The sequence below is a fragment of the Eptesicus fuscus genome, chromosome 21, assembly GCF_027574615.1.
Source record: "Eptesicus fuscus isolate TK198812 chromosome 21, DD_ASM_mEF_20220401, whole genome shotgun sequence".
Lineage (NCBI taxonomy): Eukaryota > Metazoa > Chordata > Mammalia > Chiroptera > Vespertilionidae > Eptesicus > Eptesicus fuscus.
This window is the reverse complement of record NC_072493.1, coordinates 32,647,325-32,672,390: the sequence shown is the minus strand read 5'-3', so window position 1 is coordinate 32,672,390 and position 25,066 is coordinate 32,647,325. Positions and strand designations below refer to the sequence as shown.

Below are 25,066 nucleotides of genomic sequence, written 5' to 3'. Positions count from 1 at the left end.
ACTGAGTCGTGTTTATTATAACCCCCAATAGATTAAGAGGTCTTAACAGTCAAGGCGTCACATTTTAGACAGGCCTAGCACATAGTAAGCATGCAATAGATATTAGAGGAAGGGTTAATTTATCTCCTCATTCATAATCAGAGCCATATAATTCACAGGTCAGTTGCTTCTGAGAGGTGATGTTGAAACAAATGAACTCAGAGGTCAGAATGATCTAACCTTGAACCCTAGCTGTGTGAACTTAGAAAGACATTTTTTTTTATTTCCTAATTTGGAAAGTGAGGATGTTAATACCGCTGTAGAAATGACCCTACTTCATAGGGTTCCTCAGAGGGTGAAGTACACAAATGTGGGTGAGGTGCCATCATTGTTATTATTAGGCTGTCATCAAGCTTTTGGTTTGGGCTTACAGCCTTGGCAGACTCACTAGGGGAACATCTAAGCTCAGTGGTTTTAGAGATCTTGGGAACTGTGGCCCAACTGTCCCACCACCCAGGGCCACACTGTGAATTTCACAGTCCCTAGGCAATTTTGGTTTTATGAACCCATTCCTCCATAAACTAATAATAATAATAATAATAATAATAATAATAAATTCTATGTTATGACTGTATTGGTATAAAGATTAATGTAATCAGGCTGGATTTATTATTTTATATTGCTTATTATTATATTCATTTTCTTCTGATTTTAAAAGAAATTAAAATGAAAACATTATTGTGGGTTTCAGGCATTGCACCTCCTGTACAGGACAGAGAAGTCAGCCTGGCGTTAAGTCTCTGAAGTCTGACCTCCAAAGTGCCAGCTCCAACCAGGCTCCCTCTCACTGGCTCTTCTCAAGCCACTCCTCTCGGGTCTTTGCACACCATGGAGTCTTCGCACAAATTTGTCCTTCTTCCTGGAACTCTCTCCTCTGCCCCTTTCCCTTGTTTACTTTCCACACATACAGAATCTCCTATGCACAGATCAGTGGTCCTGACCCCCATTTCTGATTCAGCAGCTCTGGGATGAGACCCCGGAGTCTGTATTTAACAGCACCGGAGTGGTGCTGATGCTGCGGGTCCTGAACTAACTGCACTTGGAGACAGCTGCCTTGGAGGTCTGCTCTGTTTCCATTCTCTCCGGTAAGCCGTCTCTGATCTGATTTGGTCACGTTTCTCCCACAGATGTTCTCCAAGGACTAAAGGCCTCTTGCTTTATTTATGTAATTTTCTGCTTCCTGTCTCTCTCTCCCATTTGACGGTAAGCTCCCCGTGCCTTTTTGCCAGCTGTGGGATTTGTACCCAGCACATAGTAGGTGCTGAGTAAATGCGTGTGACGGCTGTTCAGAAAAATGGAACCAACTTAACCTCCTAGCAACAGTAAATACGAGTGTCAGAATCCTCTCAACTCACCAGCACTGCATTTTCGTTTTCTCTCTCCTTTTTTTTACAATTCTCAATTTCAGAATTCCTCATATGCCCGGTGTTCCAAGGACAGAGCAAGGAGCAGGGCAGGAACCGCTTCCTGGGACCTGGAAGGCCCTGCATTAAGCCCCGCAAGCCCCGCCCTCACGTGTCGTCCCGCCCTGATTCTCCGCCTACGGCGCCAGGCCCCGCCCACTCCCCCACGCTCCGCCCCATCATCATCTCTGGACTTAGGCCCCGCCCCATCACCGACTCTGGCCATAGGCCCCGCCTCATACCCGTCCCTAGGCCAGCTGCCTCTGCGCATGCCCGGCCGCCCCAGCACCTCTGAGGAGTCACCCGCTGGAAACAAACTTTCCCGGAACAATGTCGCGACCCTGTCCTCCGGAGACAGTCAGGTAAAGCCTCCCCGGGCCCTGGCACTCTGAGCCGGCTTTGATCTGGGCGGGGCCGAGCTGATCGCGGGCCGCGGGTCCTAGGGGCTTTTTACCCGCGATTGCTTTTGCCGAGCCCACACTCTGCCCTCATCTCCTTGCCGCCGGCAGGGTCCAGGGACCTCTGCATCTTCTCTGGCCCCAGACGGAGCCAGGCTCTGGCATCTGGCATCATGGGTTCCCGCCGTCCCCCAAGGGCAAGGCGTTCCCCTGCCCAGCCGCTTACGTCTTCTGCTCCAGGCGTCTCCAGAGTTCGACCTCTGGAACCCCAGCCCGCACCTGGCAACCCAGGGTTCAAGTCCTCCGATGGCTACTCCCAGTCGGTGGCCTTGGGTCTCAGTTACATAACCCTCTGGTTCTGGACCAGATTAGGCGCTCACCTCGCTGGGCTGGTGTGAAGATGAAAAGAGAAAAGCAAGGCAAGAGTGTGGGATAAGCCCATGCTCAGAACAGGGTGGCTGCTACGTTTTTGTTAGTGTTTTTATGGTGATTATTCCCAGGATCAGCCCCTAATGTGGACAGACACATTTTTGCAGACTTAGCATCTGCTGGACCCTCTGATTAGTCCTGGGGCCTTTTCGAAGCCACACTGGGCAGGCCCATTTCCTCTTCTGGATGCCTCCCTGGAGTTCCCAGCACTCTGATTCCTTTCAAGCCTTTGGTCGTTATTTTGCAGTTCACTGTGGTTATCCAACCACTTTTAGGGAGCATCTGCCAGTAGAAAGGCATACAATAGCAAACACCTCCCACAAACAACTGCTCATTTAATGATGGAGACATTTATGACAGTAGTCATCATTCGTAGGCCACTAGCTGAGTACCAGCCACCGTATAGGAAATGTCATTAAATCCTCATAAATACTTTCAAACATGTCACAGGTGAGGGGAGGGGAGCTCAGAGAGGTCATTCCTAAGCATTTTGAAACCAGTTCTAGCTGACTTCCACATCTGATTTTGCCTACTCTGCAAAACTGCCTTTCCCATAGAAAAATTACAATTAAACTGTTAGTTTATTGGGTTGTCAAGAACAATGTGCCACAAACTGGGTAGCTTACAAAACAGAAGTTTATGCTCTCACAGTTGTGAAATCTAGAAGTCCAAAATCCAGGGGCTGGCGGGCCATCTTCCCTGCCAGGTTCTCGGGAAGGACCCTTCCTGGCCTGTGGCAGCTTCTGGTGTTCCCTGGCTTCTGGCAGCATCACATCCTGTCGCTGCCTCTGTCTTCACCTGGCCTTCTTTCTTGTGTATCTGCCTCTCTGTGTCCTCTCCTCTTTTTATAAGGACACCAGTCACTGGAATTAGGGCCCACCTTAAAACCAGTCCTAAACTAATTACATCTACAGAAATTCTGTTTCCAAGTGAAGTCAGATTTGTGGTTTAGGGAGGACACTATTTAAGCCACTACACAAACCAGCAACAAAATACACCGTTCAAAAGGACCCAACCAAATTCACAGTCATGGATTCAGGGCACCATTTGTGCTCATAAATCCCAATACTCATATATTCTCAAAGTGTGTTCCCCTGGTCTGCAACATCACCATCGCTTGGGAGTTTGATGTAAATGCTAAGTCTCAGGCTCCACCCCACACTTACTTCACACCAGCCCAGTCACAGTTTTCGGTGGGCCCAGCCAACCCTCCAGGGGATTCTGTTGCTGTTAAAGTTTGGGAACCACTGTTATAAAGCAGTTGAATATTTAATAACAAAAGGAATGCTTGATAACATGACATAAGGGCCAGATTAAGAGAAAGTTCTTAACTTTACAATGATCTGACCTTACAATGTCTTATTTAGCAAACCTGTCTTACCTGAATATAGTTATGGATTTTGATCATTAACTATTGCTTTGTTAAAAAGTATTTTACCATAATTTAAATTTAGTTTTCAAATGAACTTGTGCACTAAACTGTGTTCTTAGTACATAGTTCCACCCCTCACCCATGGGGGATATGTTCCAAGACCCCCAGGAGATGCCTGAAACTGCAGATAGTACCAAACCATATATATATATATATAATAATAATAATGGTTTTTCCTACACAGAGTAAGACAGTGGTTGGCAAACTCATTAGTCAACAGAGCCAAATATCAACAGTACAACGATTGAAATTTCTTTTGAGAGCCAAGTTTTTAAAACTTAAACTTCTTCTAACGCCACTTCTTCAAAATAGACTCGCCCAGGCTGTGGTATTTTGTGGAAGAGCCACACTCAAGGGGCCAAAGAGCCGCATGTGGCTCGAGAGCCGCAGTTTGCCGACCACGGGAGTAAGAGATTAACAATGATAATACAATAGAATGAGTATAACAGTATACTGTAATAAAAATTATGTAAGTGTGGTCTCTCTCAAAATATCTTATTGTACTGTACTTACCTTTTCCCTTATGGGAAGCACTTTACATCTTCTCTTTGGCATATCAGAATTGCCAGCATCATTACTCTTGTGCTTTGGGGCCATTGTTAAGTAAAATAAGGGTTACTTGAACACAAGCACTGCATCTGATCACCAAGAAGGCTACTGAGTGACTAATGGGCAGGAAGCACAGACAGCCTGGTCACCTGGATAAAGGAATGATTCATGTCCCAGGTGGGATGGAGTTGGGCAGGGCAAGATTTCATCACCCTACTCAGAACAGCACATATTGAAAACTTATGAATTGTTTATTTCTGAAATTTTTAACTTAATATTTTTGGGCTAAGGTGAACTGCGGTTAATTGGAAAGTGAAACTGTAGGTTTTTGCCTCATTTTATCTTGCTGAAAATCATGTGATTTTTTTTTAAATTATTATTTCTGTCATGTTATTGAAAAGTACACCGAGACTCAGAAATGGTAAACCTCAAGATACTCAGCAAAGCAGAAACATAGGCAGGACAAGGAGATTTTTTATTATAACGCTGGTACTATAATGTTTGGTTTATTTCCCTTTTAGAAACAGTTTGATAGATGATGCTAAGGCCCGCTTAAAAAAGCATGATGTTGGGACCAAATATTCTCACTTGTCGTCTAGTAAATATTCCATCCTTTTACCGTTGTTGGCTAAAGAAGGAAAACTTCATCTGTTGTTCACCCTCCGGTCAGAGAAGGTAGGTGACAAGAGGTTCTGCCATTAAAGTCTCAAGACATTTGAAAACCCCACGAAATGTTGTCACTTGCACACATTTTGAGGCCAGAGATTCCCAAATGGACTTTCAGAATTGTGATGTTTGAGGGGCCACAGGATAACATGGCATTTTGGGGAAATTTTTTGGAAAGAAAAATAAAGTAATTTAGAATACTTTTAGACCTGGGTTTCTTAACCTTGGGGCCACTGGCATTTGGGCTGGATAATTCCTTGTTGTGGGAGCTGCCCTGTGCATTATGGGATGTATGTTTAGCATCATCCCTGGCCCCTACCTACTAGGTGCCAGTAACACACACACACACACACACACACACACACACACACACCTTTGTGATAACCACAAAAGTCTCTAGAGTTTGTCTCCTGTCCTGGAAGGAATCGGGGAGAGGGGGGACAGTTTGCCACTGTTTTAGACCAATCCCACCCCAGGTATAACGTGAAAGTTCTGGAGCAGCGAAGTTAACAGTCTGGGCCCTGAAGCTGGCTGCCCATGTTTGAATGCAGGCTCTCTCCTTGTCAGCTCTGTGACTCTGTCTTATTTAGTTCTCCTCTCTGTGCTGCAGTCTCACTTGCAAAATGAGGACAAAATATTAACACCTGTCTAATAGGGCCTCCGTGAGAATTTCACAGGGTCACTAATGTAAAGCTTCTAAAACAAGCCTGGCACTTGGCAAGGCCTCGGTAAGTTTCAGATGTCATCATCATTAGCGCCATTCGCAGACAGACATGGCTTGAGGTTTTTAAGATAACTGTTCAACTTAAAAAAAAAATATTGGGCTGGGAATGGAGTTCCCCTGGGTACACACCTGGGTACGGTCACTGTCCCTTGCTGTTAGGGGTACTTCCGAGGAAAAGTTGGGAAGCAATAATTTCAAATTGTCCAAGTACAAAAAAGAAAATGGGCCATAATAAAATGTCTTTCTACGCAGAATAACCAAAAGTATCTCCATAGGGGAAAAAGCAAGCTGAAATATCAGCTGAAGTTTCCTGGATTTGGTATTAGACTTGTGTGGATTCTTTCCTGTCTGGGTCGGATGATGACAATCAAGTTTCCAAGGGGAGATACTTAACGGGGAACCAGGGGACCAGGTCTGTTCCCAGCTCTGCCGGGAAATATAGCAGAAACTTGTTTTTTTAATTATCAATTGAACAATCATGTAGAAAATCTAGACAAGACCAAAACGGGTCTCAGATCTCTGTTTCACCTAGAGTAACTTTGTCTATTGACTATTAAGTGAGAATCATCTTAGACCATGAACTCTGATATGCAAAGGTCACATTTTAAAAAAAAAGTATGTAAAGCTAATTAAATTGAACTCTAAGCCTCTCTGGCTGTGAGGGCAAGAAATTCCCTCAGGCATTACCTGAGCTTACCTCCTCCCTGGAGTCACGCAAGCTGGGCCCATGGATTTCCTCCCAGTAGATGGGGAAGGAGGCGCATGTCATCAGTCCCTCCTGCGCAAGTGTGGGCTCTCCTGCTAGCTCTGGAACCCGGAGCAAAGTTCTCTCTGAGCCTCGGTTTTCTTCCTAAAATGGGACTGAAGACAGTGCCTAATGTTATGAGGGTAAGGATATCGCTCTCCCTCCTCCTCATGTTCCTCCCTCTTCCTTCTCCTCTCTCCCCCCTGTCATTGTCCTTCCTCTCCTCTCCTCTCCTCTCCTCTCCTCTCCTCTCCTCTCCTCTCCTCTCCTCTCCTCTCCTCTCCTCTCCTCTCCTCCCTCCCCTCCCTCCCCTCCCCTCCCCTCCCCTCCCTCCTCTCCTCTCCTCTCCTCTCTCTTCCCTCTCCTCTCTCTGCTCCCAGCTCTCTAGGGCTTGAAACAGGCAAGAGGAAATTCAAGAAAAAAAACATAGATGGAAGTCTAAGGAAATTAGGCTGCAACCTTATTTGGCTTTTGAGTAGAATTCCATAAGGTTTTATTTAATAAAAATATTATGCTTTTTTACAAAAAGAAAAAAACTTATGTACTTAGATAGGGCCCTTTCTGATCTGACAGTTTGTGAATCATCATTTTTATGAATGTATTTTCTTTGAAACAGCATGACATTTTCTTACGAGTATTTAAAATAGGCATTAAATCAGGCCCGTATTTCTGTCGAGCCTGATGAGTCCCTGCAGGTGTCCCTGTCAGTGTGTCAGTGGTCCCTTGCTGCTGAATGAGCTAACGCTATGGAGTAAGCTTTCAGAGGTGATGTAGCATTGGGTCTCTCTCTCATGCATTTGGATGGTGAATGGTCAAGACAGTAGAGACATGTCCATCAACCTGGGTTTCACCTACACTCATGTCTACAATTGATGTGAAGATGGGTGAGGTTTCTGTGTATTGTAGCAACTCCTGCACTGTTACTGATTTTTTTAATGTATTTTTGTTACTGATTTATTAACAGAGAGGAACTTTAAAATGTTTTCTTTCATTTTTAAGAAGCTTGCCCAAATGGGACTTTAAACTGTAGAAACAGTACAAAATTTATAATGGCATCTTACGTGGATATATTGGCCCCAGTGCTAAAAATGCCTGCATGACCTTTTGATTTAGCTTCTAAACGTCAAGAACTGTCCTTACGAGTTCTCATTAATAAATATTTAACATGGGCCAGGCGCTGTGCCAGGCACTGCAGCCATCAGCTCATGTGACCGACTCCCTGAGGACAGACATTACCCGCATTGCACACTGTTGAGAAGACGCAGACCCAGGACCCCTGCTGACCTTGAGGTCCCCTGGACGGTTCAGGAGAGAAAGGATGGTGGGCACTGGCGGAGTGAGTGTGAAACACATTGAGGTCACGTTTGCTTAGAAGTTTGGTCCTGCAGAGGAGAGAAGCGGGGGTTGGAGGGGGTGGTTGTGCTCCTCCAGCCGAGGATAGGAAAGAAATCATTTTAAAGACAGAGATTTTTAAAGGGGGGGAATTATTCAGGATGCTACAAATGGAGACACAAACGGTTCTCCTGAAGTCGGAGGCATGGGATCAAGGATATATGTGGAAGGGGCTTTGCAGGGAAAGAGGCTCCTGTTCCTTTAGTCTGTGCAGAGGTAGGGGCGGCATCACAGGTCAGTGCTGATGACCGCATGTTCTGTGTAATGTCTTAACAAATGTATGGTTCGATACTTAAGGGCGTGGCTCTAGAATTAAATCCTGGTTTATGTTCCAGCTCCACTACTCACCCTATGTGAAACTGGTCAGATTATTTAACCTCTTTGAATTTTAGTTCCTTTATCTAACAGTGGAAATAATTCCCAGCCATCGTGGCTCAGTGGTTGAGCGTCAACCTGTGAACCAGGAGGTCATGGTTTGATTCCCAATCAAGGCATATGCCCGAGTTGCAGGCTCAATCCCAGTAGGGGGTATGCAGGAGGCAGCCAATCAATGATTCTCTTCATTGATGTTTCTATCTCTCTCCCTCTCCCTTCCTCTCTGAAATCAATTTTTAAAAGTATTTTTTTAAAAGTGGAAATAATAATATTATAGTAGCCTATATGTTCATTAATGGAAAGATAAACAAATTACAATATATACATACAGTGGGAAACTATTCATCCATAAAAAGGAAAAAGGTACTGATACATGGTACAATGTGGAAGAATTTCAGAAACATGACGCTAAGCGAAAAAAGCAGATGCCAAAGGTCACACATGTCATATGATTCCATTTACAGGGAATATGCAGGAAGGTAAATCCATAGGGACAGAAAGTAAGGGCAGGGAGGGGAGGCAAGTGGGAATCCACTGCTTGGTGGGTACAGTCTCTGGGGTGATGAGAATGTTCTGGAACTGGATGGTGGTAGGAGTTATGTAACACTATGAATATTTTAAATGTCACTGATTGTTTAGTTTAATTTTATGTTATGAAATTCACTCAATTAAAAAATAACTTTTAAAAAACAGCTTATAAAACTGTTCTGATGATTCAGTGAAAAAAAGTCCCTGTGATGCAACATAGTAAGCCCTCAGTAAAAGTTATCTATTGGTAGCATCACCCTTTATCCTTTCTTTCAGCCTCCACCCCCCATCAATGTAAATCTGTTTGTGTGTGAATGGTATTTGGGGGGGGGGAGGGGCAAATAGAGAAAAGTCAGAAGTGAGAGCAGTTTTCAAAGTTCATTTTTATAAAAAGATTCAAGTACAACGTGTTTTCTGCTCCTGTTCTTTACGTATTTCCACTATTGTAAGAATGCTCTGCAGCACAGCATAGAGGTTCAGTAAGTGCTTATTGAGTGAGTGAGTGGTTCCCACATTGGAATCACCCTGTGCCGCTCTGTTTCTCACTGTCCAGCTGAGACGGTCGCCTGGAGAAGTCTGCTTCCCTGGAGGAAAGTGCGAAACTACGGATGCGGATGATGTGGCCACAGCCCTCCGGGAGGCCCAGGAGGAAGTGGGGCTGTGTCCACATCAGGTGGAGGTTGTCTGCCGCCTGGTGCCGTATCTGTTTGATGTAAGGGCTGGAATGGACTGGGTTTCTTGGACTCGTGAGCTCCCAGTGCACCCACTGGCTTCAGGATGGCAAACCTGACCTCTGAGAGTGCCATCCGTAGAGTGAAGAGACTGGTCCTTGTGTGGACTTTGCCCTTATAAGCTAAGTGGCCTTGAGCAAGCCCCTTTTCTTGTCTGGTCCCTTCCCCCATCCAGAAATGAAAGGGGAACTCCATCAGTGGTTTCCAAACTGGGTGCTGTGGAATCCTGTAGATACTTCTACACTAAATCCCAGGCCTCCCCGCCAAAATTCCCAGTAGAATCTTTCACTTAACAACACTCTACATTTATTTGCAAGCAGTTGTGAAGGTAAATAGAAATCCTCCCACATATAAATATATGAGCTATGTAAAATAGTTCATATATGATTTTATATACATAATTTCCCATAAATGGGAATATGCCACAATATTATGTCATTTTTCTATTGATAAGATGACTTTTCCTATACTGATAAGGGAAAGTTATCTATTGCATTTTTTTTTAAGAGGCATATTATCCCATTACTCATTCGTGCACCAGTGTGGTCCCTTGGTCTGGCCTGCAGCTCTCCGACATCCCCCGAGGGGTCCCAGAGTGCGAGAGAGCACAGGCCAGGCTGAGGGACCCCACTGGTGCACGATTGGGGCCAGGGAGGGACTGAGGGAAGGCTCCAGGGCGTGTCCAGCCTGTCACACCAGTCCCCATCGGCTAGACCCCAGCAACAAGCTAACTTACTGGTCGGAGTGTCTGCCCCCTGGTGGTCAGTGTGCATCATAGCGACTGGTCGAACAGTCCAGTGGTCAGACACTTGGCATATTAGGCTTTTATTATATAGGATATGGCTATACTCCTAATTGATCTACCCTAAATGTCTGTCAATTGAAGGGTGGTAACTTTAGAGTTTTGGGCTATTGCAAATAATGCTTCAGTCTTGTGCAGTAAGTCCTTACTTAACATTGTCGACAGATTCTGCAACTTTAAGTGAACAACATAACAAAACCAATTTTACCCTAGGCTAGTTGACATAAACCAAGTTCCCACAACACCTCATCAATGTTATAATGGAACGAGATTATTAGAGGACCTGAGCACTTATATTTTTTCTCACTGGTAGGAATTTACTTACACAACTGCAATTGCTAAGTCAGAGGGACCACGAATTAATAATGCTAAATTGTCATTCCAAAATATTGTGCCTTCTTATATTCACAAAATATTTACAAAGCTATCTTACAGAGGCTGCGGGTAAGGGCAGGGACTCCCCACATTTCATGGGTAACATAAAGTTTACAACTGTAGCAAGTTCCTCCTGCCCTGCCCACCTTATGTACTGATTACTTCAGCCTTTCTTCTTCTTCTTTTTTTTTTCCTTCTTTTTTTTTTAAAAAAAATATTTTTATTGATTTCAGAGAAGAAAGGAGAGAGAGAGAGAGAGAGAGAGAGAGAGAGAGAGAGAGAGAGAGAGAAACGTCAATGATGAGAAAGAATCATTAGTGGGCTGCCTCCTGCATGCCCCTGCCCCACTGGGGATGGAGCCCACAACCTGGGCAGGTTCCCTGACAGGGAATCGAACTGTGACCTCCTGGTTCATAGGTTGATGCTTAATCACTAAGCCACGCTGGCCAGGCCAGCCTGTTTTCTTAGTTTACATGGAAGTGGCATGACTTTCACATTTGCAACAGTATCTCTTCACTTCTTAATTTGTGTATTTTGTTTTCTGCTTTTAGACAAATACATTTATAACACCAGTTGTAGGGTTCATAGACCACAATTTCCAGCCCCAGCCGAATCCCGATGAAGTGAAGAAAGTGTTCCTGGTGCCTCTGGACTATTTCTTGCACCCACACGCCTACCACCAGAATCAACTGACACAATCTGGTCATCATTTTATTATTCATTGCTTTGAGTACACAAATCCTGAAGATGGTGTGACTTACTATATCAAAGGACTAACAGCAAAATTCGCTGTGTTCATTGCCTTAATTATTTTGGGGGAAAAACCCACCTTTGAGGTTGAATTTAATCTCAACGATCTGACATCATCCTCGGAAGAAACCTTCCTGAAGCTTTATAAACATGCACCAAGCAAGTTATGATTTATGAGACCAACATCCAAATAACTATCTAAGCAGCTTTGTGTGTGCTTATCCGCGGAACAACAATAATGCCAGCTGGTGGAATTTGACAGGTGCGAATATTTTCCAGGCAATATGAAGATAAAAACCTTGCCTTATTTCCAGTTGCCCTCTGTTATCTGAAAGAGCAAAAGTTTTTCAAAAGTGGAAAATGTGTTTATGGTATTGCATAATTTCACCCACAATATATTAGCCCCATTTTTCTTACACGGGTAAGAAAATGTATCTGGCACACAGTAGGCACTTAATAAACATTTATTAAATATATAACCATGTAGCATTTCTCTTTATAAGAGGTAATATTTCTTTCTGTCTGATGTTACATATGTCAGCAATTTCTGGCTGGCCATCAAAATCTATTGTCCCTTTATTCCATGGCAATAGACTTGAAGCTGAGACCAAAGCGTCCTGGTAGAAATAGCATTACCCAGAATGCTTTGCAGGTAAATGTGGCTCTCTAGAACTTAGTCTAGGCCAATGGGATGTGAATGAAAGTTGACTTTGCAGGTCATCTCCAATTTAAGAGGTAAGCCAGCCTCCCTGGACTCTTTTCCCTTTTCCATGAGCTGCAACATGAATTTATCTGCACCCCAGCTTTGACCATACAGATGAAGACAATTCCTAGCAGAATGGCAGAACCAAAAGATCATAAGAGCTTGGATCTCTGAATGACTCTGTGGAGCAAAGCAACCTGCCACCCTGGACTATTCACGTGGGAGTTGGGACTATTATATGGGAGAAGAATAAATCCTGTTACCTTTCTGCCACAATAATTTGTAGTCACTTTGTTTGAGCAGAGCTATAACCCTAAATATAACACTTGAAAATGGCCAGGTAGAGAGTCACCCAAACCCGAGGTGTTTGCCAGCAGTTAGAATTGGGATGAGTTGTGACATGTAACATGGGCTCTGTGACAGGCACGGGACACCCTTGGATATTGGTGGGGCTCAGCAGGCATCATCCAGAGCAGCTGTAATGAAGGGATATGCCTACCAATTGGGGGAAATGATGTTGTCTACCTCAAAATGCTGAGAGCAGGAAAACACTGATATACCCCACATCAAAAGTCACAAAGGCAAACGTTCTGAATTGCATGCTTTGAGATCTACCACTTTTTACATGGGCATCCCCATATATCATGCCTTACATTTAACAGGAATTTTTTAGTTTATGGTATTAACCATCCTGCACGAGGTCAGGGAAGCAGGTGAGTAAAGCAGCATAACATGGATTGTCTGGTGGCAATTGCCCATCTTACTGACTTACTACATTTTTAGAAAGCCAAACCATTTTTAATAAGACTGCAATCGCTGAAAACAATCATGTTATACTAATGCCGTAAACCCATCAATCAGCCATGCAACTGCCCAGTGCTGCTGAGCTTTTATTTTCTGAGAGTTGGCAGAGGAAAATATCCGTGCTGCTGTTTTATACCCGTAAGTGTTGAAACAGCACAAATCTGGCTCCAACCATGAAAGCAGATGTTGGGTAAGGTTCCCATTAACAGTCTGTAACGAGGCCTGCATGCACAGGCCTAAATTGTCTCTGAACAATTACAGAGCCATTTGCAAATGTGTGCTTACAATCTGACAGCAGTGTAATTGCCGGGCAGATTGTTGACCTCTCGGGCAGTGCAGAAAGTAGCCTTTCTGAACTGTTGTGAACTCCACAGACCTGCCTGGTTTCTAAGAGGAGTTGGCCTACCCGAAGTCTACAATCTGGATGACACTCGTGGCCACTCAATTTAAGGAGCTAAATATTTAGCGATGGAGGTATTGTCCCCCCATCCCACCCGCCCCTTTTTTTAGTGGTGTATTTTATGACATCTATGTCCAAGGTTCTAGTTAAATATCCTTTGGTTAAAAGGAGCAGAAGTCTAGAAAATCTGGCTGAAATAAAAGCAAGTTATTGGTAGAGTGCTGATTCCAGGGAATCTACACGAATCACGGAACAAGTTGGGCTCTAGAAGCAAAGCACTGGGCAGTGACCTCAACAGCAAAAGGTTGTGAACCTTCTTCACTTTTGCCTCCTGTTACATTGTGACAATAACCATCTGTTTGGGTTGATTGACGTGGACATAGAAAATCAACAGAAGCTCATTGGTTCAGTCCTCAGTTCCCTGGCGAAAGCTTCATTGGGCCTAGCTTGGGTCACCTATGCACACATCTCCTTGAGTCACCTGAGTTACCAGGCTGTGGGGTTAGAGCATTTCTCAAGTCAGTTAGGTAGACAACCCAAAATATCTATTCTCTCCCGTCCCTAAAATCTGTAAAGTCTGAGGATTCTGCCATCCAGAAAGCTCAACTCTCTCCTTTGCATCCCCGCAGCCTTGGCAAGCAGGTGGTTAAGACCCCTGCGTCTGCAGTCAGAAGGCCTGGATTAGAATCCCAGCTCCAGCATCAACCTATTCATGGACCTTAAGCAAGTTACTCTTCCTCAGGCCTCGCCTCAGTTTCCTCTTCGTAATGTGGGAGAAATACACTTTTTGTTTAGGGATGTGAAGGGGGTTAAAGGAGCTAATATATGTGACCCCTTTAAGCATGCCCAAATGCTCAGAACAGTGCCTGGGAAATAGGAAGGGCTGGATTACATGTTAGCTAGTAGCTATGACATTATTATAACTGTGGCATTTGTTATAACAATAGCAATAATCACTGTCACTTCTCTAGTTCAGAGCATCATCATTTTCCTATATACAGGTTCCTGATCTCTCTTGGTTCACAGTAATATTTCTCACAGCACATCCAGGCCAAAGAAACACTTAATTTTTTTGTTAATGTTATTACATTCAAACAATTTAATGAGTGTTTATGTCCTACTAATGTGGTAGTCCTTTGAAAATATACTGCATGTACATTGAAAGAAAAAAATACTTACTTACTTCAATCTTAAATAACTGCAATTTCCCATTAGTTGGGCACCCCAGTTGGGCACACAAGTAATGGAAGATCAGATACAGCCACGTGATAGGGATAAGCACACAGTCAAAGAGAGGCAGGACACCTGCACAGATTTGGGACTCAGGGAAGACATCCCAGAGGAGATGGTGGTTAAGCTGAGCCTTGATGGATAAGGAGATGCCATCTCAGGTAAGTAGGATGGTGGTAGTGATAATGGGGACTATTACACACCTGCTTCTTTGCTTTCATTATTTCATTAAACACGCACAACAAATCTCAACAAATAGTACTATTATTATTCCCATTTTTAGATGGGAAATTTTAAGGATCAGAGAAGTTAAATATTTTCCCATAGTCACACAGCAGAGCCACATGTATGCATTTCAAAGTCCATACTCTTTCTACTATATCAACTTATTCCAAAATCAGGCTCATTTCATAGGCACAGAGGCAAGACTAGAAGGTTAAGTGTATGTTTCCCTTGAATCACTATGGGTGCAAGGAAAAACAATTCACACCCTCATCATGTCCTCCAGCTTATTCAGCTGGTGTTGCACACAGTGAAATGAGTCATTAGCTAGGATGATTTTAATTAAAATGGACCATACCAATTAATAATTTAAAGTGCTGGCATACTTGTTAATTTAACAACTTTGTGCATAGTGCCAACTTTCCCGTTAAAGAACTGAGATGGGAAAATATTCCTCCATCCCTTAGACAAGATGATTAAATATAATTCAAGTCTTTTTCTTGTTTCCAGTTGGCTTCTTATATGAGAATAGCACAAGGTTTTGATAAAATCGCTGGAATGCTCATCCCAGGTCCAATTGTCTTACTTGAAGTCCTTAATGGGCTCTGTGTGTATCTTCCATTCAGAATTCTTGATTGCCCTCCCATCACCCCTCAGACACCTCCCTGTGCTTTCCACTATTGAACACTACTCAGATTTTAAGAGTCAATCCCTCTGTGCTCACTTCTCCAATCATCCCTACTTTATAGCATGGACACTGCTCCATTGCACCCCTCTGCCTATCTGTTTAATATATGTACAATTTTGTGTTTATTCCAGCCACGACCCTGGAAGGAACAGATCCACAAACCATGAGACCCCTCAGTTTGACTTCCCCTGACCTGTGGTGAATGGGCCAGGGATCAGTGGTCAACCCATTAAACTAGATGCCAGTAATCTATGACTTGTGTGGTCCACTTAAATAATTGAGCTTAGCCTATTAGATTTTCCAAAGAATTTGAACTATGCCAGAAGATAATATGTGTTTGGGAACTATTTTAGCCATGCGCATGCTGATGAGGAAGCCCAAGAAGTCAGAGTTTCAAGGTTAGTTGGCCAATAATTGGTGGAAGTGTGTCTTTGATCTAGGCACTAGGTATGTTAGAGATTCCACAAGATACAACTGGAAGAAGAAGAAATATTTCCTGAAGCAACTTAAGGTCTCATATTCAAGTCCATAAATTTTTATTTTATTGGTGTAGCCTTGGTCTAGTACTCCCTTGACTATAACTTTCCTCATTTTTCATTTTATATTTTCAAGACTTTATTCCTTACTTCATCATGATTGTCAATAGCACTTTAGTTTCCTTTCTTTCTCTTTCACTTATTTCCCATGTGAATCTTGAAGTTTTCCTTCTGCTTATTTTTTTCTGCCTTCTTAATTCATTTGTGTCTCTATTACTTTGTGAACAGATTCTGCTCTGGGCTCATTTCATCTCCTTCCACCAGCCTGAAGTTTTTCTTTTAAATCCCCTACATCCCAAGGAGTTCATAAAGCAATCTGAGACATTACCTACAGGTGTTTTGTTTTGTCTTTTCTGACTATAAATCTGTATGGCCTAACATCAGATCAAATAATAAACTTATGATAGTTTTGCTAGAACTCCTAACCTGTTGTAAACACATATCAATGGACTTAGCCCCCTGTAGTTAATTGAATAGTGGCCCCCAAAAGATATGTCCAATTCCAAACCCATAGTACCTGTGAATTTGACTTTATTTGGAAGTAGGGTCTTCATAGATGTAATTATGTATCCTAAGGTGATATCATCCTGGATTTAATGTAGGCCGTAAATCCAATGACTGGTGTTCTTATGCAAAAAAGGAGAAGGAGATTTGAGACACACGGACACAGAGACACAGGGAAGAAGGCCATGTGAAAAGAGAGGAAAAGATTGGAATGATGCTGCCAGAAGCCAAGGAACACCAGGAGCCACCAGAGCTGGAAGAGGCAACTCCTTCTGTAGAGACTTCAGGAGAAGTGTGGCTTTGGCAACACACTGATTTTGGACTTTTGTTGGAGAATAAATTTCTGTAGTTTATTTTTTTATATTTCTATTGATTTCTGAGAGGAAGGAGAGGGAGAGAGATAGAAACATCAATGGTGAGAGAGAATCATTGATTGACTGCCTCCTGCATGTCTCCCACTGGGGATCAAGCCTGCAAACAGGCATGTGCCCTGACGGGGAACCAAACTGTGACCTCGTGGCTCATAGGTTGATACTCAACCACTGAACCATGACGGCCGAGTAAATTTCTGTAGTTTAAAGCCACCAAATCTTCAGTAATTTGTGACACCAGCCCTAGGAAAAACTAATTCCCCTCACTTCTGAAACCACCTCTCATTTAAGGAATAGCTCTTCCTTCTGTCTCAGGATTAAGATGGGAACACTGCACTGTTGACTGCCCAGGGACTGACCCCCAGCCCAAGCTCAGTTCATCATATTCTTCCCTCAGTGGTTCCCTCGAGTTTAGAACAAGCAGCACCAGAGTCTGTCTGCCTGCTCCCTGGAGAACATCTTTGGATGTTCTCACTAACTAGCTTAGTTGCTATATTGTAAGTCCCATGAGGGTAGGGGCTGCTCTTTGCTGGTACTCCCAGGGCCTGACATCGTCTGGCATGCAAAATTTCCCAATGTTTCTGATCTCAGTAGTTCAACCCAGAAATCTGAGTTGTCCTTGACGCTCACCTTTGCCCTCTATAGCAGACACATCGCATTGAGATCTAGTCCATTTCCAACAGCAATTCTTATATCTCTGTTTCTGAAGAATTTTTCTAAATCCATAGTAGGTAGGTTGGAGGTGGTCCCAGAACAGCCCTTAACTAATGACTAGTGGAATTTGGTATGTCAATAGCACAGTTTCTTTGCCCCTCAGGTGGGATAATTTAAGGCACAATTCTTAACTACCTTCAGTTGTCCATGATGGAAGCTGGCTTAATACTTCACTTTTTAGAGGCTGCCTGCCCCACTCCCATACCAATGTGCCCATGTATTCCAATACCTTACTTGAATCTTTGTCTCAGAGTTTGTTTCTAGGTAAACCCAAACTAAGATACTCCTATATTCAAACTATCACCAAATTGTATTGAATTTATCTTCTGAATATCTGTCAAATCTAGTTCTTCCTATATCTGCTGACATGAACTTAGTTTAAGTCATCATAGACTTCTGCAAAATATACGTATATCTGGTAACCATTGTTCTGAATCATTTTCCTCTACAGCTATAGTTATTTTTTCAACATTTATATATGATCATATTTTCTTTGAGACACCTTGATGGCTTCCCATTGTTTTTATTTTTAATTTTTAAATATGTTTATTATTTCAGAGAGGAAGAAAGAGGTAGAGAGAGCCAGAAACATCAATGATGAGAATCACTGATTGGCTGCCTCCTGCATGCCCCAAACTGGGGATCGAGCCTGCAACCCAGGCATGTGCCCTTGACCGGAATCGAACCTGGAACCCTTCAGTCTACAGGCTGATGCTCTATCCACTGAGCCAAACAAGCTAGGGCTCATGTCTCAATTTTACCCTAACCACTTATTGCAGTGGTTGGCAAAAAGTAGATGCTCAACAGATATTAAATGAAAGAATAAAACTAAATAAAAAGGCAGCTATTTTTCATCGTATAGCCAATTCACTGGGCTGAGAAGAAATTCAGTCTCTTCCCAATAGCCTACCTGACAAATGTCAGCCTAAGGTGACCAACCTTGTTGTTAGTCATCTCCCACTTACTGCATAAGGTGTATAAAGTGCCCTAGCAAGAGTGGACATGAATGAGCAGCTCTTACCTTTAACCAATTTTGCCTTGTAACTTATTTCCATACCTATCTGTCTTGATGAGCCACTAGAGATAAGAATTCACCTGCAGTCCATACACAAGTCTCCACTTTCTGTGTTTGGGGCCCATGCCCCTTCACATCTAGAATAACTTGACTTAAATCCCCATTGTAATTCCAGGGGGGATTTGCATCTCTTCTAATCACCTCTGGTTGAATTTCTAGCTTCAATGAATTTTAGTTCTGCATTCTGTATTTTGAGGTCTTCCCCCACCCCTTAACCCAAGTGCCAACCCAAATCCAGGACAGAACCTGCTTCTGATTTTTCCCAAGACTGCCTTTCATATAAATCTCTGAGTGACTTTAGTTGGAGACATAGGGGTGTCAGCCAGGTTAACTTACTTTGAAGCATGAGAGAGCAAAACAAAATTTACATATTGTGCTTTCTTATTTTTACAAGGTTCTGCCCATTTCCGCCAAATCCGGTTCCAGATTGATGTATTCCTCAGTGCTCTTCCCTTGTCTTTGTCTTCACTCTTTGCTTGCGCTACCAAAGTGGCACTCATTCATTTGCAGAAGAGTTTTCTCTACCTATTTGACTCCTTACCTCTCATGCCCACTAGGACTCACCTTCCACATCCAATAAGCCTGGCAGTGACGTTTTCTAAATAAGAAGAATTTATCTACACATGGTACATTGATTCCAATCAACTTTTCCTTACTCCACTGGGTCTTTCTGTTTTTGTTTTTGTTTTTTTAATGAAATGACAGGGTCAAGTGAGGACAGCCTTGTAGCAAAACCCATGGGTGCTAGATTGAAAAAAAAAAAACCACCAAAAACCCTACACTTATGAAAAACACATTTTATATGTAAATTTTTTTTATCTTAAAGGAGATAGATGAGCCTGAGAAATGGTGATGGGAGTGAATGATAAGATCAGAAGTTGAACTTGACATAAGAAGCTGTATTTGAGGAGTGGGCAGGGGAAGATAGGGATAGGCAGTAAGGATCAGGCTGGAGAGCAAAGCATGTAGGCGAAACAGGGTAGGAAGTGAAGAATTTATATTAAAGGAGTGTTCAGGACAACTTTTAGAAGAGGGGTGGTGAGAGGAATAACTTTGAAACAAATAAAGATAACATTGGGTCACCAGCCAGTGGAAGTGGGCATTGGCCCTGGTGTTGCCCATTAATATATAGGTGACCTTGAAGACATAAATCAATCTTTATGAACCTCGGGTTCCTTATGTGTAAAGCAGATTTGAACGAGTTGGTCTCTAAACAACTTCTACTTCTGAAATCTCTACTCTGGACTTTCTCGAGCCATATTTGAACATATACAAGTACTAGTATTTAAGCAGTTTTGCTTAATGTTTTACAAAAGAAAAATCTGAGGAAAAGAAAAGAATTGCCTATTTGTCTACTGTTTGAAGCATGTGGAGAGTTCATTTTGTGAAAATACCATTTTGGGGAGATTAATTAAAAATTCTGACATTCAAAGCAGGGATTTGGGGCAGGAATGTACAAGTACAGAACTCTGGGTAGAATTAGACAGGCATTTAAACATTGAACCTTATTAGGTATATAGTTAGGCATTAAGAAGGGGACATTTGGAGCCAATATTCCAAACCCAAGTGCTTGGTTGGCTTTGTGTGTTTTGTTTGAATTATTGCATGTTTAATAGGATTTAGCTACAGTGCCTCTGCTTAACAATCCGTTTCCTTGGCAATGCAATCCTCAGAGGGGCAAAGGCCATATGGAAAACATGGGTCATTTGTAATTTAGTAACTGAGATGAAAGGAATAGAATTTAATTCAATGTACATCTTTGTATCCCCCATACACACACAGTAAGGAAAATAGTGACCAACACATGGTAGGCATTTAATAAATGAAAAGTACTATACTTATAAAAAATAAACAATATGTCTTGTATTATAATAGATGCCCAAACATTCTTTTCCAAAAAATTGTTATTAGACAAAATAACTACTCTTCTCAGTAGTTTAATTGGCATTATCCTTGATTCTGCTTAGGTTCTCTCTGCATTCACCTGCAGTCCATACACAAGTCTTATTCATTTAGCATCCAATTCAGACCCAAAATTCAACCATTTCTCCCCATTTCCCCTATGACACCTGGACTCAGCCACCTCCCACTGAGATCTACAATAGCCTTCCAACTGTTCTCCCCCTCATTCCTACTCTAGCCTGCTGTACTCCATCCTTCAGTCAACACCTAGAATGATCTTTTGAAAACATGGCTAACATCCTATCGAGGCTTAAAACTTCATGGCTTAAAACCCTCTAGTACCTTGCAATTGTACCTATAATAAAGTTCATCTTTCTTTCCTGGCTGGCTGACGAAATTAGCACATTCTGGACCCTGCCTACTCCTGACCCCTCTCACTCTGGGTCACTTCTCTGGCTTCATTTGTGAACTGAAATGCATATGATCTTCCTTCTCTTCCTAAAACATTTCAAGATCATCTCTAGGATAGAGCTTCTGCACAAGCTGTCCCTTCTCCCTGGATTTGCATGGCTGGCAGTAGTTTTATTATAAATTCTCAGTATACTTCTCTTTTCCGGGAGAGTCCTACCACAGGCCACTCTCTGTTACACACCCATATTTTCATTTTCTGCACACCACTTCTGTATATATTTTTGTATTTTTATCTGCTTGTTTATTTGTCCCCCCCCCCTTTCCCATTAAAACATAAGTTCTGGGAGTGTGGGGATCCTTTATTATACTTTATTTTCTGCCAGGAATGTAATAAATAGGTCTTGAATAGATAAATGAATTAATTTTATTGAAAATGAAATGGTCAAGTCATTTTGCCACAGAGAAGTAGGTCAACACAATAATGAAATCATATCAATGATTAGGTAAAATAAAATATTCCCAAACACTTCAATATTTTTTAATATTGACAATTTCTTTCACTAAAAGATATTTTTGTAATTGTGTATGCATTCTAATTATGTTTTATAAGTATTAATATTTTTCTTTTTTTAATGTCTAATTTAATCCAGCTAATTATCCCAGCTCTATATGTGCATACATTAGGAAAAAATGGGGACACCCTAAACACCCAACAACTTGTGAACCATTTATTTTTATTTTTAAAAATTCTTTATTGTTGAAAGTCTTACATGTATCTCCTTTATCGTGAACCATTTAAACAAATTATAGTAAATGATAGAAAAGTATATACTTTTGTCAAATAATTTTATTCATACTTCTCCATGTAGAAGAATATTCACAAAAGTATTTAAAATTCTCTTATTGGGAAGGAAGTTGGGATTATGACTATCCTTTAAATCAAAAACCTTGAGTGGCTATAATATAAGCAAGGTTTGAGTAGAATGAGAGTTTTTTTCCCCCAGATAAAACAAACACAAACTAATCCCTAGGTTTATAAAAGATGAAAAATAAAAATTTAAATTCTGAAACCAGGACTTTCAGCTGCAGGATTCAGCTGGGGTGAGGAGATAAAAGTAATCCTTGGTGCATCTTTGGCAGGCATTGGCTAAGCTGATGGCTAAGCATGCCTGCAGCACCATGATAGAATATTGATGACTTTGAGACCTTCCCTTTCATTCTCTCTCCTGCACCATTGCCTGCATGCCCTACTATAGCTTCCTTCAACATGCCTTCCCCCACCCCCGCCCGCCAGTCTATTGTATTCAAGTACCTGCCTTACACATTGGTCATGTGTAAAACACTCAGAGAAGTTTGAGGAAGTTTTCAAATATAAGGAAGGTCTGTGAGGCTGTGACCACTCCCTGTCTTGGGCATTAATTCTTATCAACTAATTCACATGGGGGCTGAACCATGTCCTGGGAAAGTAAATTAAAACTTGCCAACAATGGGGTCCAGCAATGTGCTGGCATGTCAGAGCTTGGTGGGGGACCCCACTGCAAGCAAGCTGCCAGGAGAACCACAGGGCCCCTAGGAGAATATCAGCCTGGAAGGAAGAAATTCTGGACTAGCAGACTGAGACTGGACAAAAGCACCAGAGAGTTCTTTGGAATTTCTGAAAAGGGGAATCATGGTTCAAGATGAACAGTGCTGCCTGGTTTCCTGCTGCCACTTCAGCAGCGTCCAGCGCGTGCAGCCTCCGAGGAGAAACGTGTCCCCTCAGAGAGCTGAGTGTGCGAACCCTGCAGGGCTCTGCTGTGCTTGCCCCTCACTTGTCTTAAACAATGTTGCTGTATATCTATCCCAAGACCATCCCCTAAGAATGGTTCACCAAGATGCGGCGGGGGTGGGGGGGGGGGGGGGGGGGAGAAATACCTTGCAATCATGCAAAATGTCAAGGCCACTCGACAGTCACAAGCATCCTGAACTGAAGACATGGGTGTACGTTATGGCCAGCTGTGGGTAATTATTTGAAAACAAATTATTGTAACTAAATAAGAGTCTGAGACTTCACATGCAGAAGACACTTGCTTCTCATTCCACAGATTTTTTAATATGAGACTAAGAGCAGATCCTTTTGTGGGATACGTAGATTTTGAAAACCTTCATTCCTCTTTCCACATGGATGAGGCAACTCTTTCCCTGTGGCCTCCTCTTCCACCAACTCCTACTGGAAACAGGTGGGTCTAAAAGGACCCACATAACAAATGGGATGAACAAGTATGTGTATTTACAGAGCTCTTTCATACTGCTTAGTTGTCCTGGTAATGCTATGTGCGAGACTGAAACAGTCGCACAGTGTGAGTAAGGTGGTTTGGTGACGTTCAAGGCTTGCCTCAAAACACAGGGCTACTGCCTTGCTGGCTAAGTGATTGAGCATCGACCTATGAACTAGGAGGTCACGGTTCTGACACATGCCTGGGTTGCAGGCTCGATCCCCAGTGGGGAGTGTGCAGGAGGCAGTCAATCAATGATTCTCTGTCATCAATGATGTTTCTATCTCTCTCTCTCTCCCTTCCTTTCTGAAATCAATAAAAAAAAATATTTTTTAAAAGAACATAGAGGTACTTAAGCGAGGATAACTATAGCAGAACCCATTCTCCAGTTCCACCTACGTCAATTTACCTATGAAAGAGGAGCAAGATCAGGTACATTACGGTAGGACTGTATAGTAGCTATGTTTTCAACCTGCCTGGCATGTTTTCCTATCTCCTTAGGCCAACTGTCATGAATGAACTTCCTGTCTACAGTGTCTATACCATTATTTCTTGCTTAAGCTAGTCTTAATTGGGTTTCTTGCAAGGGACCCTAACTTCAAATGTATTAACTACCAACATCTTTGACTTTTCCCAATCATTCCTATTGAGGTTCCTGTCATAGACTCCAGTGCTATTTTTCCTGCCGAGGCACCAGAATTATAGACATTTTAAAGAACATTATGAAAATAGGGGTAATGCAATATGAGGCAATATTAAGTTCAGAAGACCCTTACGAGTAATGTTAGGAAAAAACACTAAGCAGATGACAAAGTGGGAATAGACTGCCAAGCATTCTATCCTTTCCTGTCTCCACTGCAGGCAATCTGATAAAATTCATTAATTTTGCCTCCCAGCTAAGAACACATTAGGAGATGAGCTTGATGAACTTTTTCATTAAGGCCATCCATGTTTGTAGGGCAGGCAGTACTTAAATTAACGCTCATGCTCTGCTAGTTGGGAGGAAATAAAGTTGTGTTTCTGGGACCAAGCTCATTAAATAAATTCTCTTGGCTACAAGAACTCAGACCCCAGGGAGAGCTAAAAATAAACAAATTAGATTATCGTGATCGACTCACATTTTGCAGTTCATTTTTCTATACTATAGAATTTCCCTCTCCAGCTCTGCAGTTGAAGCTTGGCTACGTTGAAGAGAAATGAACTCTGCTGTCTATTATTTATTTCTCAATTTATCCTCAGTTACTCGAAGGTTTGATCAATAAAAATTAAATCATTAAGGGGCCAACATATCAAAAAAGCAATACCAAAATGCTTGGGTTATAGAATTCTGTTGTCAGGCTTAAAGCCCAAAGGAGAGAACCCACCCCCTCCCCCGGCATTTCATTTACATACTGCCTGAGGCTGCTCTGGCTCTACTTGGACTGAGTTCAGTATTGCCTCAGAGACAATCACAGGACTTGCAAAATATTGACTCTTGACCCTTTAGTAGAAAACGTTTGCTGAACCCTGACCTACATGCTTTTCCGGCATTTTCCTATTTAACCCTCTCAGAGACTGTCAGATTGGTTGATGCTACAGTATTTCCATTTCCACTTTACAAAAAAGAAATGGAGACCCAGAGAGGATTACCAGTAAGTAACTTCACCGAGTGAAGCTGGGCTCAATTCACTTCTAATGGTAAAAATTCATTATTCTTTCTTTTGTTGTGGTTTTTAACAAAACCCACAGCACCAGTATAACCATTCCCATGACGAGGAGACCACCAAAGCACAGACCTGGTGGGGGGTAAAGGACACGGTCTCCCTCAGTGGCTGCTGGTCCCATTCTAGTTTTGAATCTGCACGTTCTCTTCCCATTTTATCCCCGTTCCTGCCCCTTGGACTTGCTGAATGCCCTTGGCTTCCCTGATAGAA

At 42.4% G+C, this 25,066-nt stretch overlaps 1 protein-coding gene across 3 annotated transcripts; it reads left to right on the top strand.

Annotated features, from left to right (window-relative positions):
* The first annotated feature begins 1,702 nt into the window (after nucleotides 1–1,702).
* Nucleotides 1,703–12,314, top strand: NUDT7 (nudix hydrolase 7). 3 transcript variants are annotated; one of them, XM_028142838.2, is made up of 4 exons: nucleotides 1,703–1,804; nucleotides 4,772–4,925; nucleotides 9,234–9,392; nucleotides 11,140–12,314. In XM_028142838.2, the coding sequence occupies exons 1-4, from the start codon at nucleotides 1,773–1,775 to the stop codon at nucleotides 11,506–11,508; spliced, it is 714 nt and encodes a 237-aa protein (XP_027998639.1). In that variant the 5' UTR covers nucleotides 1,703–1,772; the 3' UTR covers nucleotides 11,509–12,314. The 3 variants fall into 3 exon arrangements, with proteins under 3 accessions (XP_027998639.1, XP_027998640.1, XP_027998641.1); XM_028142839.2 differs by lacking the exon at nucleotides 4,772–4,925; XM_028142840.2 differs by lacking the exon at nucleotides 9,234–9,392 and having other exon boundaries at nucleotides 1,706–1,804.
* The last annotated feature ends 12,752 nt before the right edge of the window (nucleotides 12,315–25,066 follow it).